The following is a 20,987-nucleotide window of genomic DNA, read 5'->3' as shown; positions in this document are numbered from 1 at the left end:
ATCCATGCACTGTGTGGTGGCTTTCACTGTCCTTTGTGTCCAAGAGACAAAATCAAATTTGATAAATTTGATTTTAAATTGACTGGCCATCTTCAGTCTCACCTGTCCTGGGTAGTTTTGCATGGACGTAAGTAAATTATTAGTTTTTTAAACTACATATTTGAAAATTTTACACTTTAAATATTTGAAAATTTTACACTTAAAAGTTGAACTGCAGCTTTATCTTCTGGTTAAATGCCTATAGTAAGATTGTTTTGCCTGTTTTGTTTCATTTGTTTCAGAATGCAAGATATTTAAATGCCACCTCATCTGCCGTGATAAGTTACACTATTACTGTCCTAGCTGTGCCCAGACAGTTATTAGAAGGACAGATTTTTTAAAACACATCCTTAAACATGAGACTGAAAGCCTACCAGAGACAAGTTCATCTCAAGCAAAGACTGAACTGCCACAGACAAGTTCATCTCAAGCAAAGACTGAACTGCCACAGACAAGTTCATCTCAAGCAAAGACTGAACTGCCACAGACAAGTTCATCTCAAGCAAAGACTGAACTGCCACAGACAAGTTCATCTCAAGCAAAGACTGACTGGCACTCTCCTGTTGATAAGCAGGATTGTGCACTGAAATTGAAACCCTTAAAAAGAAAGTTGAATGTAGTCACATGCCCACATTGCAGTATCTCATTGTATTTCAAAAATTTACAAAGACATATAACAAGAAAACATTCAACTGTGAAAACTAATATAACAGCAGAGCACCATCTTTCCAGCCAGTGTATTGATCCTACATATGGAATCTTTGCAGTCGCAAAGACATTCCGTGGACCACCCGTTCCCATTCATGTGCATCAGAAACTGAAAGGCATGAGTGATTGTGAAGCAGATGACTGCTATTTGTTTTACAATGTAGCTAATCGGAGTGGACATGCATCATTTCGATCTTCACACTTAAGATCACTAGATTATTGTTCAGGTCCTTCAAATACTTGTAGCCTTGCAGAGGAAACTCTAAATGAGCTGGTAAAACAGAAATGGTTTGGGGAAGACAAAAAACAAATGTGCCTTGCACGTTTAAAAGAAGCAACAGATAAAGGTGCTCCCCTTGCTGTGGCTGTTCATATTGCACCACCTAAAAAGCATTATGTGTCCATCCTTGAAAACAAAGTGTCATACTACAGCAGACTGGGCCGAGTAATGGTAATGTATGATGCTCTGAAAAACAGCTGGCATTGCCCCTGTGTCAGTGGACGGATGTCTTGTCCACATAAGTACATTGAAAGAGAAACCACTTTGCTAACAAACAGACACCTTTTTAGATCTGTTAAATCAACCGAAATCATTGACATTTTCGACCAATATCAACAGAAGGACAAACAGGATGAGGAAGAAGATAAACACTTTGACTTGATTAGAAAGCAACACTTGCAAAGAACACTACAGTACACATTTCATAAAAAGCAATACCCAGCTGACTTGCCACAGAATGTTTGCAAAGCATCATTTGATACTGCCCCACTAAAACATTTATTTCCTTCAGAGAACTTTTGCTGTGAATGCAACTCCAAAATTCCTCTCAGTGACCCCATCCTTATTACTTCAAAGGCGAAGATTGTAACTTTAACATGTGTTTATGAAGGTAAGTGTAATTTTTTAAACCTATGATCTTAAATAAAAAAATGTTTGTGCTATTGAATCCTGTATATAAATGTATGATGTTTTGTCTAGGAATCAGTACATATTACAAGAATTGCTTGAACTGTGGAATGGAGACTGGGATCAAGGAATACACAATTTTGACAATTACATCCTGATGGGCCTTCATTTTTGTTTATATCTAAGGGCTTCACTACGGGTAATTCTACATAATAATTGGTCTTTGTTCCTTTGTTGTGTTATTCCAAAGTGTGTTACAAATGCTGTATTTATATTTTTGGATCAATAGACTCATCATGCACTAGGCAGAGTGTTTGAAACAATTGAAGATTCCTCCAGCATCAAGCTACCTCGACACAACCGACTGCTTCATGGTTACTTGTTTTTTGAAGCATTGACAAGACATGAGTATGACTTTTCATGCATTGATTGTGGAATCCACCCACCGGTTGTGATTATGGACCTGCATAAAAAGGGAGTTTTTAGCATGTCAGGTAAACAAATGGTACCTAACTGTCTTACTAAAATATCAGTGTTTTTTAAATGTAATTTGTACCTCAACACTAGAATGTCATTACTTTTTACAGTAGGTGATGTGTCCAGTCCAGTAGATTACAATGGTACAGTAGATATCAACAAATTTTGGGAGGCCATTTCTTTAGAGATTCTATCACATGGGTTCATCAAAAGTAAGATATAACCTCTTTAGTAGTTGAGCCATATGATCAAATATTATATGAACATCTGTGTTCAACCATGAGTTTGTCCTCTGTTTTGTTTCGTGTAGTAGGTGAAAAGAATCCATTTATTGTTCAACCAACATTTGAATTTTGGGCTCCTTGGATCAGACATGGCACAAGAAAATCCCATGTAGTAATAAACACAGAGTGGGAGAAGGTTCACAGCCCTGCCCACAAAAAAGAAAAGGCAGATGTTGATATAACAGAGGACCGACTTCTTGAGGAAGTTATGAAAATGAATGTAAGAGTACAGCTGATTTTACAGCTGAAAAGCTGATTTTAAAATAATTGTAAAAATAATGATATTGCTTTGTTTAGGTTGAAGATGTCAGGAAACTGTGCAAAGGTTCTGGAGTTGATCCGATTGGTTCCAAAACGGATCTAATTCTCAGACTCCACAAAGAAATTAAAAGTAGGAGCTGCTATGATAAAATATTTGAGAAAGTCTGGGGAGCATCAGGTAACTGCTCAAATGACTTATGTTTTATAGTTTACATATTTTTCTAAAAACAAATGCTTACTTTTTTTTCTTTTCTTTTTTTAAGGGGGCTGGGCAACAGTTATGTGCCCATGTGGAATCGTGTACAGTCTAAAATTCAATATGCGGGCAGAGAGTCCTAGAGACTACATGGACCTTTTACTTTCTTGGGCTCACTTACCAAATATAGTAATATATGATTTTGCCAAAGGACTGGCAACGCATGGAAATTTAAGGAAGCCAGCTATTTTTTCTCCACATGAGGGAAGGTTGCTAACTACTACAATGGAAAATGTTTCTCTTGCCAAAGAGGGGAAGATCAAAGTTAGCCTGCCATGGTTAAATGAACCCAAGAAGCCACCAGATGTTAATGGGCACCCTGTTACTGGAAGCTCGGAACACTATGTGCTCTATGACAAACTGCACCAATCCAACACCAAAGACCCCAAAGATATTCTTAGAAGGATTGATCTGGTGCCAGAAGTGGCTGGGAAAATAAATAGTCAGGTGGTTGAACAATTTTTCGCTCAAATGGAGGAAAACAATTATTTCCTTAACATGATGACATCAAGTTCCCAGATTTTTCAAATTCGGAACATAGTTCACCATCACAATGCTAGACTTAACAAATCAAGGCTGAATAAAGTGACAAAGTCAATGGAGGGAGACCCCTGCATCAACAAACAGGGGCAACTTGTCATTGGTAATACATTTTAATAAACATAAGTATAATTTGGTTATGATATCAAGCATGCTGATGTATTTTGGTGTCTTTGCTTGTTAGGTCAGTTTGATGAAAGTATAAACATCAGACAGGTCCAGGCTGTTGCATCTCATATGCATGAAGGTGAGGCAGTTACTAAAGTAACAGATGTTGAGGCCAGTAGCAGATGTTGGGGAAAGCCACTGAAGAACGAACTTAAAAAAAAGGTTTTTATATCATTACTTTTATAACTTACGTATTTTAACTGGTTTGATGCAAGTACAACTGTTTGTGTGTGTTTTTACCAAAGTTACCTTTTTTTTTTCTTCTTAGCTTTTGTATGTATTAGATGAGACCAAGAATCCTAAAGAACACATTGTACGTGCTTACGGCGAGACCCTTACCCGTGAGGACTTCTTGGCATTGGGATTGGAAAGAGATGTGGAAGGCACGGTATGATTATAATATTGTGTGGTATTTTTCTTGCATCTTATGTCTGACATCTAGTTGATTTGGTGAGTGATGACTTTTTCTTACAGATTCTCAATACCTGTCTAAGGATAATTAGACAAATAGGACTGACAAAGGTAATGGTTAAATTGTACACTGATTCTTGTTAGACAGACTAGACTTTTTATCTGTTTTTACTTTCATTACCAAGCTATCATGAAACGCTATTGTTTGATTCTTTACAATTTAGACATCTTTTGTTACTGTATTAGGTCCCTTGTAAGTTAGTAGAAACTATTTTTGCTGCTTTGTTTTAGGCTTGCTTTTCAATGTTTATGCTTAGCAATAGGCTTACCATAAATTTTCACTTATTAAAAAGGATGATTACAGTTCAGTTTTTTATAGAACATTCGGGTCTGGATCACTAGCAGTTACATAACTGTGACCTGGTTACCTCCACTTCATGCTGTTACCTCCTTTAAATATAGTAACTGGATGATTTAATTTGTCAATCTGTCTGTCTGCAAGTAAGCTTTCTGAATATGCTTTATTTTCTCATAAGACAAACATTTCAGAGAGCGATGTGATTTTACTTCCATCTTGGAAACATGGCCATTGGATGATTGCTGTAAGTCAATTCTATGTACATATGCTGATATTTGCTAAACATTTCATTTTCTATCAGCTGTTTTAAAGTAACCACATATGCTGCTGTCTGATTAATTCTCTAACAATTTTGTGATATATACAGTGCATCACAAAAGTGAGTACACCCCTCACATTTCTGCAAATATTTCATTATATCTTTTCATGGGACAACACTATAGATATGAAACTTGGATATAACTTAGAGTAGTCAGTGTACAGCTTGTATAGCAGTGTAGATTTACTGTCTTCTGAAAATAACTCAACACACAGCCATTAATGTCTAAATAGCTGGCAACATAAGTGAGTACACCCCACAGTGAACATGTCCAAATTGTGCCCAAATGTGTCGTTGTCCCTCCCTGGTGTCATGTGTCAAGGTCCCAGGTGTAAATGGGGAGCAGGGCTGTTAAATTTGGTGTTTTGGGTACAATTCTCTCATACTGGCCACTGGATATTCAACATGACACCTCATGGCAAAGAACTCTCTGAGGATGTGAGAAATAGAATTGTTGCTCTCCACAAAGATGGCCTGGGCTATAAGAAGATTGCTAACACCCTGAAACTGAGCTACAGCATGGTGGCCAAGGTCATACAGCGGTTTTCCAGGACAGGTTCCACTCGGAACAGGCTTCGCCAGGGTCGACCAAAGAAGTTGAGTCCACGTGTTCGGCGTCATATCCAGAGGTTGGCTTTAAAAAATAGACACATGAGTGCTGCCAGCATTGCTGCAGAGGTTGAAGACATGGGAGGTCAGCCTGTCAGTGCTCAGACCATACGCCGCACACTGCATCAACTCGGTCTGCATGGTCGTCATCCCAGAAGGAAGCTGACGCACAAGAAAGCCCGCAAACAGTTTGCTGAAGACAAGCAGTCCAAGAACATGGATTACTGGAATGCCCTGTGGTCTGACGAGACCAAGATAAACTTGTTTGGCTCAGATGGTGTCCAGCATGTGTGGCGGCGCCCTGGTGAGAAGTACCAAGACAACTGTATCTTGCCTACAGTCAAGCATGGTGGTGGTAGCATCATGGTCTCATGCTGCTGGCACTGGGGAGCTGCAGTTCATTGAGGGAAACATGAATTCCAACATGTACTGTGACATTCTGAAACAGAGCATGATCCCCTCCCTTCGAAAACTGGGCCTCATGGCAGTTTTCCAACAGGATAACGACCCCAAACACAACCTCCAAGATGACAACTGCCTTGCTGAGGAAGCTGAAGGTAAAGGTGATGGACTAAACCCAATTGAGCACCTGTGGCGCATCCTCAAGTGGAAGGTGGAGGAGTTCAAGGTGTCTAACATCCACCAGCTCCGTGATGTCATCATGGAGGAGTGGAAGAGGATTCCAGTAGCAACCTGTGCAGCTCTGGTGAATTCCATGTCCAGGAGGGTTAAGGCAGTGCTGGATAATAATGGTGGTCACACAAAATATTGACACTTTGGGCACAATTTGGACATGTTCACTGTGGGGTGTACTCACTTATGTTGCCAGCCATTTAGACATTAATGGCTGTGTGTTGAGTTATTTTCAGAAGACAGTAAATCTACACTGCTATACAAGCTGTACACTGACTACTCTAAGTTATATCCAAGTTTTATTTCTATAGTGTTGTCCCATGAAAAGATATAATAAAATATTTGCAGAAATGTGAGGGGTGTACTCACTTTTGTGATACACTGTATATATATTAACAAAGTAATATTTGATTTGTATATTTCATATATTTCAGGCAGGAGTATATTCATGCATAATATTTTACAGCAGTTTTGGAAAGAGGCATTTTTTTGTCAGGGACAATTGTGTTACAATATTAAGGATCTCTTAAAGGTTAATTTTTTGGGTTTTAGATTTACAAGAAAGGGGTTATAATGTTATTTCTGATTGGTGTATGCATTTTATTTAACTTGTACCTGTAACCTGTACCTGACAATGATATTTGAACAATAACAGGTAACACATACTATTTTTATTGTATTTTAATTATGTTTTTGATGTCAAAGTTGCATATTAAATAGTGGGTTAAGACCGGAAATTCATCTAACTCTACTCTTTTAGGACCCTGTCTTGCAAAGACGTTCTTTCGCTGATATCCGCCCACTTTTTGTATAAGCCCCGCCCACTCATAGGTATCCTCCCACTTGCGGTATAAGCCCCTCCTACTCACGGTTCTCCGGTCTGCAGAGATACATACTTGATAAAACACGCTAACACGTCAAAACTGACATGTCTAGCTCGTCCGTTAGAATCTCGCGCCTGCGACCTCATAACCTCCTTAAAACTAATGGAATTACGACCCCTGCTGTTTGGTTGGTGGTGCCTGCACGCAAAAAAAGAAACAGAAATCGGTGTTCTTCAATTTCAGTGTGTAAGTGTATGTGAAACAGGGACTTAAATACATACGCTGTAGTATACACAAAGTACAATTAACTATATTTTACAGCTTTTATCTTTAAGTGCAGTGATCATTAGTGGGACAACAAGTACACTATAGTGCACTGTAGTATATTAAAGATTAGTATGCTTAGTATAGACCGTTTCAATGAGGGTAAACAATAACAACGCTACTGCGCATGTCTGTTCCTTTCGCCTTTCCGGTAGCGCCATTTTTAAACATCCATCCAGCTGTCAACATGACGAGCTCGTACTTTGCGAGTCTCCCGAACCCGAAACAAACGCGATATAAGCAGAAATGAATGATAGATCATCAAGTATCTGTACCGGACCCTTTTGAGGAGAATTTAAGAAGTCAGTGTTTTTCCTCTGACCTAAAACGTTTGCCCGAGGTAACATACCCAGCCGTGTATCACTACCTTGTTGAAACGGAGTGTGTTTACACCAGAGAGGCAGTGAAAGCACACCGCAGTTTGGACGCATACAATTAATATTTAAAATCATTATTGTGTCATCTCCCCTTTTGTGTCTGTTGAGCTAAGAGCCATTATAATATGATAAAAATATGACAAACCACAGTGAATTACTTCTCATCTGAATTAGAACATATTAGCTAATGCTAAAACTATTTTTTATAGCCTAACTGGAAATACATGAAATATTTTACAGTAAGCACAACGTATTCATAAATAGTTTATTTACTTTTTGTATTACAAAAGTAGAACCATGTTTCTTTACATGTCATTTAATAATGAAGCTAAGCTAATTAAGCTGTTAATATAATTCCATATAGTGACATTTCCCCAAAATATAGTCCTATACAGTTATGGCTTTTACACAGTATTATAAGGGGAATGTAAACTTTTTAAGGCTTATGTTAGGTTTATGTTTATTCTGTACTATTAATACAAATATTAAGCGCCTGCGTATTTTAATACACGTAAGATAAACGTCAGGGACAAGACACCATGAGAACAGCGTTCAACTGAGTACATTTGTTCACAATATTTATTATAAAATAATATACAGTATATTACATTTATTATAAGAGTTGATGGTGGGTATCCAGCCGTCTCTATTTATAGCAGCAATCCAAGCGTTTCACTGTGTGTTCTTTTGGAAATCTGTTCACCTTTATTTCTGAAAGCAAGTTTGTACCCGGTCTGAGGGAACATCCGACAACCGAACAACACGGTCCTAACTTTAATTTAGACATACTGTCAATAAATCACACCTGAACTAACGCAAAGGAATTGAAGCAGTTGTGGTCAATCGCTATTGTTCTGAGCGCTGTTTACCACCAAGCGGAAGCGTCTTAGGAACATCTACGTCACTTCCTGGACTCATGAATATTCATTTGAAACGGTCTATACATGACAGACCCTGGCTTTTTGGCTATAGTCTGGATGGTCCTTTTTGTCTTGGGTGGGAGCACTAAGTTGCTCTGAATAAGAGCGTCTGCTAAATGCTGAAAATGTAAATGTTGGGTAGACAGTGAAAGTAGACAGAGACAGATAGGCCGTGTATGATAGTGATTTGTCTGACCACAGTGCATGTTTTCACTGTGTGATGATCCATCCCAGATGCTTCAGAGCCAAGAAAACTCAACACTGCTTATGGACATGGTTAACATATGGCTTCTTTTTTGCACTTTAAAGTTTTAAGTGGCATTTGTAATTGTAACTTTGTACTGCAGTGCTTGACAACGGTTTACCAAGGTAATCCAATGCTCATGTGGTTATATCAGCTGAATGAATGACTTCTTGATGCAGTGCCGTCTGAGGGATCAGAGATCACAGGTGTTTAGCTTAGGCTTGTGCCCTTGCCCTTTACACACTAAAATTGCTCCAGATTCCCTGAACTGTTCACTGATATTTTGGACCATAGAGAGAGAAATATGCAAATTATTTTCAATTGTTTTTGAGAGACATTGTTTTTAAACATTTCAATAATTTTCTCACACATATATTGACAAATTGGAGATCATCTGTCCATCTTTGCTCCTCAAAGACTCAGCTTTTCATGGATACTGCTTTTGTACCAAATCACTATTAAAATCACCTGTTCACATGGTTCAACTGTTTGTAATCACATCATTTTCCACCTCTCACTAACAATAAATTGCCTGTCCCATATATTCCTGCATTCCTAAAATGCAGGAATGGATGTGTATTAATAAATAAAATTAAGATGACCAGACACAACATGACATATTTTGGGTTTGTACTCTCTGCAATGAAATACAGGACAAAGTAAATGTAAGAAAGGAAAGAAAATCAGTTTCTTGTTTTATTTTATTTGCATTTATACTGGTCCAGCTTTTTCAGATCTTGGCAGATGCTATTTGCACCCTGGTGTAAGCAGCAAAGTGTACAATTTACACCCTGGTGTAAACAGCAATTTATACTATTTACACCCAGGTGTAAATATCACAAGATTACAAATAATTTCACTATTTTTTATATTATTTTCAGATTGTATAATATTTTCAGATTGTATTATTTACATTATACATTATCTACACCCAGGTGTAAAATAGCAATATATAATGACATGCCAAAAGTCTTGGTACAGGAACTATATCATGTTAGGTACCCCTTTAGCCTGGCTAAGTGCAGCAGGCATTGGTTCCACAAGTGGACGGAAATATCTGGAGGGGTGTTGACCCGTGCCATCTGGATACCCACCCACAGGTCAGTGGTATTTGTAGGTGCAGGATCTCTGGTCCCTCTATGACAAATTCCCAGTACATGTGACACTGGATTAAGGAATGTTAAATGTCCCACCCGTCTGGTACCCACAATATTGCCTCACTCAAACGCCAATAATTTGCATCGCCTTGCCATGAGCACCAGTGGTCAGCCTTACTCACAAGATAATACTTAACAACTTATACAGATATGGGCATTTCCAAGCCGTCCCCAGATAACGCCACTTCATGATCAATTTACTGCTATCCCTTGACCTTTAGCATGTCCATGTATAGTGTTTATATATTGCTGGTAGACATGCGCAGTTGAGTTTGTTTGCTCTTTTTCTTTTTGGGGTACGAATAGCTGTACTGTGTGGGGAATGCTATGTGTACCCGGGTGCAAATAGACACTCCGATAAATAAAATTAAGATGACCAGACACAACATGACATATTTTGGGTTTGTACTCTCTGCAATGAAATACAGGACAAAGTAAATGTAAGAAAGGAAAGAAAATCAGTTTCTTGTTTTATTTTATTTGCATTTATACTGGTCCAGCTTTTTCAGATTTAGGGTTGTATCACAGTCGCTGACCGCTTCTTTTCACCTGCCAGACACAGGGTCTCACAGCGAGAAGTACTGCATAAAAAGATTTATGCAATGTTATCTGTAAATTTTTCACTCGCTTAGGCATAGCCAATTGTTGGGCAGCAGTAGTTCAGTGGTTAAGGTACTGGCCAAATGAGCAGAAGGTTGCTGGTTCAAGCTCTACCACTACCAAGGTGCCAATGTTGGACCCCTGAGCAAAACTGTTAACCTTTAAATTTTTGCATTGTATCATACACTGTAAGGCGGTTCAGATAAAAGTGTTTGGTAAATGCCATAAATGTAAGTGTAAATCAACCTTACACCCAGCCAGGTTGATAGCACAGCTGAGATTTGAACTTGGAAGCTCGAGATATTAGGAGTAGTGGGCTAGTGCATTAGGCTGCTGTGCCACCCGGGCACCACTTTTAATAGGGTTCAGGAATATTTAACTCTGGTATCACAAAAGTCTTGTAATGGATGTACTTTGAGTTTAGGCATGTTCTATTTAGAATGCTTTGAAATTTTACACACAAAAATGCAGCAATTTTACTGCTGATCCTATTAACTTGCAAGTCTAACAGACATTATTTGTGCATCTTTGTGCTGTCTTCTTGTCACATCCAAGTCAAGCTCTTTTTAACTGTAGTGTTTTTGTCTACCACCAGTACTGTCTATGTATCTATGGCATAAAATTGTATATAAATACAATTTTATATAAATACAATTTTATACACATAAATGTCCTTACTAAGAGTGCCTTTTTTGCTTGAAGCCTATATGCCTAACTAGGCTAACTGACATCAAAGACCAAACTGTATTTACTTAAAAAGACTGTGGATTGTGCATCCACAATCTAAAATTTGTTTTGTCTTCTGTTTAATTTCATTCAAGACTACCCAGTTATGGAATGCAATGTTAAGCAATATGACTAATACAAAGTGACAACAGAAACAGGCTGTGAATTTATTTACATTTAGGTGCAGCACAAGTTTGTTTTTCCACAAGCACATATTCACTATAACATCTCCAGCAGTGTCTTTAAAGGCAGTAAATTACAGGATCCAAATCATTGTGTGTGGAAAAAAAGGATATTATAGTCATGTTTATATTCCATCCAGTGATCTTTGTATAATGATGCTTTACCAAAATAAAACAAATGATTCAATGTTAAATAAATAATGTGGCTTATTGTTGCAGTAGTTTCTTTCATCACTTTACTGTTAATAATGACTCAAACATCTAGTTTAATAACTATCAGCATATCTTCACAATCATTTGTCACATTGATGACTTTGAACTTGAAAGCTCCTCAGTCAATGAGATCCTGAAATGAACAAAAACACAATGAACAGAATTCAAATTTAAATTCAGACTACACTGAATGGCCCTGAATGAACTGTTTCTAATTTAGGGCACTATTTTGCTGGTACACTTTAATTTCAAGCATAACAATCAGGGCACTTTTTTTTTGTTCGATTTAATAGCAAGGTACAATGAATGGTGTACATCACACTCACGTCATCTGAATCTTCTTGGTAGCTGGCTCTGTTACTGCTTGGTGCACTTTCAGCACTATGCTCATCCTCCTGAATCTGAAGAGCAGAGAAACGGTACGAGATCGGCCTGTAGAAAGCAGAGTTGGGTTAGCAAGATATTAACAATATTACAGACTAAACAAAATAGTGAACTGATATAGAGGTCACACCTTTGTCTGTGGTTCATCCTTTGGAATGTAATAGTGGCTGCTGCAATGACAGCCAGAGCTACAGTCCCCAGACTAACACCTATTACAATCTGCAGCCACATCTTTTTCTGTAAAGATGTCTTCAGTTAATAATCGTGACAATTGTGGTATATTTAGGTCATTATCTGGATAGGGTAGCAGAGTGTTTCATCTTCATCAGTGTTTTATCTTTGGGTTAATAATTTGTAATTGTAAGCCTGATTATATTCACTGATTTTTAATGGTTATTTTCTGGAGAAAATGTGGAACCAAAAAAAATGTTTACAATAAGATCTAAAATGTTGTTTATGCATTAATGTATTCATTAGTTGTATATATTTATTAAGATTCTAAATGCCACTTACTCCAGATAATGACCTGTCTTGTTATATTATATAAACATTAATTTTTACAATGAAGCTGCTGGAACATGGGTAACACTTTACAGTCAACTCACTATTTACATCACATTTACTATTGTCCACAGAGACAATGTTAAAGAATTATCACAAGCTGATTGTTGTTTAGGAAGGGAAGTGTGTTGGCAATTACTTTTTCACATGGGTAATATAGGTTTTAAATAAATATTATTTAAAGCTGTATTTTGTGTTTACTCGTGTTGTTTTTTATTTTATATTAGCATTAGCATAAATAAAGGAAATCGAGTGAGGTACTTTTTCCACAGCACTGTACATGTTTGCCACCACTACACATCTTTTACAAGTTTACATATCCTAGTCGCAATAAATATAATAGTGTACAACTACTTAAGTCAAAAAACACTATTAAAGACACTTAAGATGTACACTATTATATTCATTGCGACTAATTGTATCTCCATGGATATGTTGCTTTATTAGAGTAAATTTTTTGTTAAAACCAGGACTTTTAAAGAATGGATTTTTAATGGCACGTTTTATTTTTGTATAAGCAAAAAATTAAGCTATTTCTGTGATGCATGTTGCCTTTTTATTAAGTGAAAACAGAAGTAGAAATAAAGGAATGCAATATTACATACTGTTTTGTTAGAGTTTGGGCTTTTAGTGGAAGCTTGACTACTTTTCCCACAATGCGTTTTGGAAGAATCCATTTGACGCAGAGGGCTAAATCCACCCTCACATTTATCACTGGGTATTTTACGATACCTGTAGATATAACACACAGAAAGTCATAATGGTAAGCAGAATGTTTTTGTAATTGTCATTTAGTTACATCACACAGCCAGTAAGCATATAAAATTAATACAGTTACATTTAGTTATTTAGTCATTTAGTTACATCACACAGCCAGTAAGCATATAAAATTAATACAAAATAAAAACTGAAATAGATCATACCCTGTGGTCTGAAGCTTCTCTAATTCCCCATTTACACAGAGCTCCAGCGTTTGGTCTGTGAAGTCAGGCTGTTTTACACATTCAGAGGTGTTTTCATGCCGGTAGTAACCAAAATCACTGTCAAAACAAGAGATTAAGTTGTTGACCAAAGACTGTTTCAATAAATTACAACATTGCACAGATAAATGGTAAATTGAAGAAAAACCTGAACACACCCAATTCATTGTAAGTATAAAGGCATTTTGAAATTTTACACAGAGTCAAAGGCATGCATGGAATAAAGTGTATTAAAAGAAAGTCACTAGAATAATGTTACAGTAGTAGTAACGTTTAAAAAGTTTATGCTTTCTGTTATACTTAAAAACTACTACAACCTCTAGTATATTTAAATGTACCATTTTTAATGTTAGTATAATTTGAAAAGTTATTTTTGACCTTTTCACATTAGACTTTTCATACTGCGTTACTTTGTCTTTTTTTGTCTTTCTGGAAGGTGACCCATTTTATGTAATTTTCTTCCTCCTTTAGCCAAATCTATGGAAAACAAATCTTTTACTTTTTAGATAGTCCCTTAACAGTAATAAACACTTTAGCAGTAATTAGCAGAAACATGCTTTAAAATATACAGTACTTCCCATGTAGCCAGGATAAAGCGGTGGTAAAACAGACAAATAATTAATTAATGAGCTCTCCCATGATTTGTGGCATGTGCACAAATGCACAGACAGAGTTGACTGATTTTAGATCAAGATCTAAATGATTTTAAATAGGGTTTTTTTATTGGAGAACAATACAAAAATAAATGACTGAACCCTACAGTGAGGTGATTCAGTATTTGTGGGAAGCATTTTGCTGGCATGATTCAGACACACTTGTCCCCTTAGAAGAAAATAAATTAAAACTTAAATCAGTAACAAATCAACTAAATTATGTTTAAAGAATAATGCAGCATCAATTCAGTACAGTTTCAGAAATCTCCAATGCCTTTACCCAAAGTTTTTTGGCCGGACAAAAAATATATAAGTATAAAATATTTCATTACCACATGTAATCTTCTCTCGTACAGGGACATTGACTTTGTTGTTTGCTGATCATATAGTCACGTCCATTCTTGCAGACAGACATCTTTCTCAGTCTCCAAAACGTTTCCTTATAGCCTAATACACATCCATCTGTATCTGAGACTTTTCCTTCTTCATCAGAATGGGTCAGCCACTTCACATAATCTTGCTTATTACCTGGAACATACAGATATTATACATAAAAATGATATTTACCAGTCATTTACAATTCAGGCTTAAAACCATTTAAACTGTTTATTGCTATTATTATAATTACTGCTAGGGGGAGGTTAAAATAAGATTTTCTTACACTTTTTTATTAAAAGCTGCTCAAAGTCTATGGTGACTGCTACCCACATGGGCTGATCATCGTCATCAGGCCGGTAACCAAACACACTAATGTTTAGGGACTTAGCGCCAGGCTCAGACGCCAGGCCAGCAAAAAAGATAGGCTGCTTTGTAAAATTGTAAGTCTTCCAACACTGCCCCTCATCTGTGGAAAATCTGGAAAAGACACCAAAACCCCACGTTGATATATATTGGTAACAAAATAATTAGAAGCTAGAAGCAAAACTTGTGCCACTATGCATACACAATTAGGTTAAATAACTGACAAAAGGTACTAATGAATATAGTTTCTCAAAATCTGAATAAACTTCAGATAGTTTGCTCAGTATAGATGTCCACTGACATGTTCTTTACTAGGGTTGGGCAGTAATGGAATACAACTTTATTGAAAACATGATCAACCTTCTGTTCCCACTCTTAACATTAGATATGTACATTTTTGAATATATTATATTATGTCAGTCATTTGGTCTATTACTTTTCATAGCTTTTCTTCATTTAGGTTATGACTTTTATAAGAATACAAGTCAATTGTATTCATTTTTGGACAGTGGTGAAAACCCCCCAATTAAGATTAACTAACAGTGATTGCCCATTTAACTCATTTAACAGGCTGCTGAGCTGTTTTTGTAACATTTTGACTGCTGTTTCCAAGCAGTGATCATTCAAAGTTTGCCACAGTCCAACACTTTAAAACATATTTAATGCACAGTTGTAAGTAGTTCAGAGATTTTACCATCTACAGTTCATTGTATAATTTAAAGATTCTGAAAATTCGAAAACATCTGTGCTTAAACAGCTAGGACAAGGCCAAGAACCAACACTAAATGACTTTTAGGAGGGTTTAAGGTCAACTGAAAGGTGCCAGGAACTATACATCAGGGAAACTAAATAGCCACTGGCGACACAGGTGGCACAACATAGAAGATTGTCCTCTTCTGGCCAGGACTCTGGCCACTCATTTAATGATGAAGATGTGCAGATCCCTGACAAGGAAGAACGCTGGGTTGAACGGGGGAGTCAAAGAGGCCATCTACAGGGGTTGGACAAAATAACTGAAACACCTGTCATTTTAGTGTGGGAGGTTTCATGGCTAAATTGGACCAGTCTGGTGTCCAATCTTCATTAATTGCACACTGCACCAGTAAGAGCAGAGTGTGAAGGTTCAATTAGCAGGGTAAGAGCACAGTTTTGCTCAAAATATTGCAATGCACACAACATTATGGGTGACATACCAGAGTTCAAAAGAGGACAAATTGTTGGTGCACGTCTTGCTGGCGCATCTGTGACCAAGACAGCAAGTCTTTGTGATGTATCAAGAGCCACGGTATCCAGGGTAATGTCAGCATACCACCAAGAAGGACAAACCACATCCAACAGGATTAACTGTGGACGCAAGAGGAAGCTGTCTGAAAGGGATGTTCGGGTGCTAACCCGGATTGTATCCAAAAAACATAAAACCACGGCTGCCCAAATCACGGCAGAATTAAATGTGCACCTCAACTCTCCTGTTTCCACCAGAACTGTCCGTCGGGAGCTCCACAGGGTCAATAAACACGGCCGGGCTGCTATAGCCAAACCTTTGGTCACTCGTGCCAATGCCAAACGTCAGTTTCAATGGTGCAAGGAGCGCAAATCTTGGGCTGTGGACAATGTGAAACATGTATTGTTCTCTGATGAGTCCACCTTTACTGTTTTCCCCACATCCGGGAGAGTTACGGTGTGGAGAAGCCCCAAAGAAGCGTACCACCCAGACTGTTGCATGCCCAGAGTGAAGCATGGGGGTGGATCAGTGATGGTTTGGGCTGCCATATCATGGCATTCCCTTGGCCCAATACTTGTGCTAGATGGGCGCGTCACTGCCAAGGACTACCGAACCATTCTGGAGGACCATGTGCATCCAATGGCGGTGCCGTGTATTAGGATGACAATGCACCAATACACACAGCAAGACTGGTGAAAGATTGGTTTGATGAACATGAAAGTGAAGTTGAACATCTCCCATGGCCTGCACAGTCACCAGATCTAAATATTATTGAGCCACTTTGGGGTGTTTTGGAAAAGCGAGTCAGGAAACGTTTTCCTCCACCAGCATCACGTAGTGACCTGGCCACTATCCTGCAAGAAGAATGGCTTAAAATCCCTCTGACCACTGTGCAGGACTTGTATATGTCATTTCCAAGACGAATTGACGCTGTATTGGCCGCAAAAGGAGGCCCTACACCATACTAATAAATTATTGTGGTCTAAAACCAGGTGTTTCAGTTATTTTGTCCAACCCCTGTATGTGAGGAGGGAACGACCATCCCTGAACTGAGGGGGGGGCCTGTGAGTAGATCTTACACCATCTTACAATGCAGTGATTGCAGCTTTACCCCAATCATATGTGAAAGGCACACATGGTCATTGTAATTAATGATCATTGTGATTTGCATATGGAACTGATCACTTATGCAATGAGCCGGTATCGGTTGTTATGCAAATATAAGGTTTGGGTAATCACCACCAGCTCAGACTGAAGAAGTCACTTGAATAAGTGATGAAACGTATCTCCATACCAAACTTTGTGTCCAGGTGAACTGATTTAACTTTGTGGATTTGTGTACCTGGATTATTGAGCATGCATCAAGAGGTCTTACTGAGTATGTTACAATAGTGTGGCTTTGTAGTAGGTAAGCTGTGGTGCTAGACTGGCATGTCTCTCATTGTAAACGTGTGGACACTATGAAGTGCTATATAAAAACAACAGAGACCATTGACTGTTAAGCCAATGAGGTGTGTGTAAAAAACAGAATAATGTTAAAAGTAAGGCACTGTAACATAGAGAACAACATGCTGTGTACTGTTTATAATCAATTCAGCAATCAATGATTTCTGGTTTTTTTTATTTTTTTTATTTATAAACTCTTAAATTAATACCTAAAACATAAAAAAACATTCTGACCAACAATGTTCCTTATATTGTATAAATATTTAAATTCATTTTATTTAATAAATATTCCTGGCCAAAAGTTTTGAGAAAAAGTTTGCTGTTTCAGTTTTTACAGTGGCAATTTGCATTAACTCTAGATTGTTACAAAGGGTGATCAGATGAATTGCAATTAATTGCAAAGCCATTCCTTGCCATGAAAATTAACTTAAGACCCATTTCTAGTGCATTTTAGCCCTGCCACAAAATCATTTCAGTGATCTTCTCTTTAGCTCTGGAGAAAGTGTTAACAAGGCAGGTGACATCACTCTATAATGCTAATTAAATTAAAAGAGCAGACTGTTTGCTTTAGAAGGGGGATGGTGCTTAAAATCATTGTCTTCTTCTGTTACCTCCAAGGAAACACATGCAGTCATTATTGCTTTGCATCAAAGTGCTTCACGGGCAAGGACAATACTGCTTGTAAGATTGCACCTGAATTAATCATTTATCGGATCATCAAAAACTTCAAAAAGAGAGGTGTGCTGTGTAGAAGGCTTTAGGGCACCCAAGAAAATCCAGCAAGGTACAGGACTGTCTCCCAAACAGGATTTAGCTACAGGATTGGGTTACCATCAGTGCAGAGCTTGCTCAGGAATGGCAGAAGGCAGGTGTGAGTGCATCTGCACGCACAGTCAAGTGAAGGCTTTTAGAGAATTACATGTTGTCAAGAAGAGCAGCAATGATGTCTCTTCTCTTTAAGAAGAACATCAAGGGCAGACTGACATTCTGCAGGAAGTACAGGGATTGGACTGCAGAGAACTGGGGTAAAATAATTTTCTCTGATGAAGCCCTGGAAAAATTATTGTTTGAAATAAAAAAAAGGTGAGCGCTATCACGAGTCCTGTGGTATGCCAACAGTAAAGACTCCTGAGACCATTCATGTGAGGGGTTGCTTTTAATCCAAGAAAGGGGGCTCACTCACAATTTTGCCTAAGAACACTAACATGAATAAAGAATGGTATCAAAACATCCTCCAAGAGCAACTTCTCCTAATGAGCCAGGTGCAATTTGATGATGAACAAATAATGAACTTTTTCCGACATGATGGAACACCATGTCACAAAGCAAAGGTGATAACTAAGTGGCTTGTTGAACAAAACGTTGAAATTTTGGGTCTACGGCCAAAAACTCCCCAGATCTCAATTCCATTGAGAACCTGTGGTTGATCCTTAAGAAGCAGGTAGACGAACAAAAACTCCAAGCACCGATTAGGCAAGAATGGGTTGCCATCAGTCAGGATTTGGCCCGGAAGTTGACGTTCATCATGCCAGGATGAATTGCAGTTTTGAAAAAAGGCAAATACTGAGTATGTGCATAAACTTGATGTGTTTGTCAATAAAACAACACAAATTGTACTTTAGTATACCATAAAAACAGCTGACAAAAAGATCTAAAAACACTGAAGCAGCAAACTTTGTGAAAACCCAAAATATATCAATTATCAATTTCCCATCTCTTATTATACAAGTCTTACTTTATAGAGTTAACCTGTCGGCCTCTGTGAACTTCCACAGCCACGATCAGTCCTCCTGAATCCAGTATGCTGTAATGATGTGGTCCCCTCAGTGCAAATATCCAGTTGTAGCCTCCATCTGAGGACACGTAAACATCTGGCTTAGATGCTGAAATGGAGTCTCCAACACTGCCTGTAAAAAAGAGGGTGTTGGATATATTACTCAGTGTCAGACAATCACAAATAATTAGTTGCTATAGGCTACAAGAGCTCTTTACCATGTGCAATGATAAGACCAACAGCAGAAGGGTCAGACAAAGGGATCATGGGAGAAATGCCGCTGTAGTGGCTGTGCTCTCCATGAATGTGCAGGTTACACTGGAACATGCAAACAAAGACATTAATAAGACTACCTGTACTTATATATTGGCAAATATAAAAAAAAAAAAAGTACCATTTTCACATCTGTTCGACAGTCAACATTTTTTGGCTTTTTTAGTGGTCTCCACTTTCCACCCTTGTTGAATGTTATGACTGTGCAAATCTGTCCTTCTGTAAAAAAAAGTTTTTTAAATGCACTGCATGGGCTAAAGTATTAAAAAATACCCTGGTTCAATATTTTTGTTGTGGAGGAACTCTAAAAGCTAAAGTGGAATATTGTGAGCCAGGCCTTCAACATTATTGCATGACCTTACAAATACTCTGCTGACTAAATGAGGGTCAGTTCTCAAAGTCCAAGCCTTTCCAGTCAAGTACAGGCTATTACAGCTGCTAAATGTAAGGTGTCCATATACTTTTGGTTTTACAGTGTACCCTGTAGGTGTATTTATTACTAAATACTAAATACACAGCCTTACATGTATTTGTTAACATATCCTCCTTTAATACATAAAACATAAAATTTTAGTATAGCAGTATACAATGCATTTAGAAACACCCAAATTACACATACACAACACACAAGAAACAATCACACACACACACACATGTACACCAATCAAGAATAACATAACGACCACCTTCCTAATATTGTGTTGGTCCCCCTTTTGCTGCCAAAACAGCCCTGACCCATCGAGGCATGGACTCCACTAGACCCCTGAAGGTGTGCTCTGGTATCTGGCAACAAGATGTTGGCAGCAGATTCTTTAACTCCTGTAAGTTGCGAGGTGCGGCCTCCATAGTTTTACCAGCACATTCCACAGATGCTCGACTGGATTGAGATCTGGGGAATTTGGAGGCCAAGTCAACACCTCAAACTCGTTGTTGGACTCCTCAAATCATTCCTGAACCATTTTTGCTTTGTGGCAGGGCGCATTATCCTGCTGAAAGAGGCCACAGCCATCAGGGAATACCGTTTCCATGAAAGAGTGTACATGGTCTGCAACAATGCTTAGGTAGGTGGTATGTGCCAAAGTATCCACATCCACATGGATGGCGGGACCCAAGGTTTCCCAGCAGAACATTGCCCAAAGCATCACACTGCCTCCACCGCCTTGCCTTCTTCCCATAGTGCATCCTGGTGCCATGTGTTCCCCAGGTAAGCAGCGCACACTCACCCGATCATCCACAAAATGTAAAAGGAAACATGATTCATCAGACCAAGCCACCTTCTTCCATTGCTCCGTGGTCCAGTTCCAATGCTCACGTGCCCATTGTTGGCCCACTGTTGGTTATTCACTTTACCAGTCAGTGGTCATAATGTAATACCTGGTCGGTGTATATATATACAGTGTATCACAAAAGTGAGTA

General features: G+C 38.1%; 1 protein-coding gene and 1 pseudogene across 1 annotated transcript in view; one reads left to right on the top strand and one right to left on the bottom strand.

Annotated features, from left to right (window-relative positions):
• The first annotated feature begins 922 nt into the window (after nucleotides 1-922).
• LOC134323645 (uncharacterized) lies at nucleotides 923-10,454 on the top strand (annotated as a pseudogene).
• An 854-nt stretch (nucleotides 10,455-11,308) lies between these two features.
• Nucleotides 11,309-20,987, bottom strand: part of si:dkey-159a18.1 (sortilin) — a 31,393-nt gene continuing 21,714 nt past the window's right edge. Inside the window, exons 12-21 of the mRNA XM_063005147.1 lie at nucleotides 19,693-19,790; nucleotides 19,517-19,616; nucleotides 19,260-19,431; nucleotides 14,777-14,970; nucleotides 14,448-14,643; nucleotides 13,406-13,522; nucleotides 13,088-13,214; nucleotides 12,052-12,158; nucleotides 11,864-11,969; nucleotides 11,309-11,670 (exon numbers count right to left, since the gene is read on the bottom strand). Of these exons, the coding sequence (XP_062861217.1) occupies nucleotides 11,656-11,670; nucleotides 11,864-11,969; nucleotides 12,052-12,158; nucleotides 13,088-13,214; nucleotides 13,406-13,522; nucleotides 14,448-14,643; nucleotides 14,777-14,970; nucleotides 19,260-19,431; nucleotides 19,517-19,616; nucleotides 19,693-19,790 (1,232 nt within the window). The 3' untranslated portion in view covers nucleotides 11,309-11,655. The remainder of the gene's footprint in view (nucleotides 11,671-11,863; nucleotides 11,970-12,051; nucleotides 12,159-13,087; nucleotides 13,215-13,405; nucleotides 13,523-14,447; nucleotides 14,644-14,776; nucleotides 14,971-19,259; nucleotides 19,432-19,516; nucleotides 19,617-19,692; nucleotides 19,791-20,987) is intronic.

This window comes from Trichomycterus rosablanca, chromosome 1 (genome assembly GCF_030014385.1).
Source record: "Trichomycterus rosablanca isolate fTriRos1 chromosome 1, fTriRos1.hap1, whole genome shotgun sequence".
NCBI lineage: Eukaryota > Metazoa > Chordata > Actinopteri > Siluriformes > Trichomycteridae > Trichomycterus > Trichomycterus rosablanca.
This window is presented reverse-complemented; position numbering and strand designations above follow the sequence as displayed.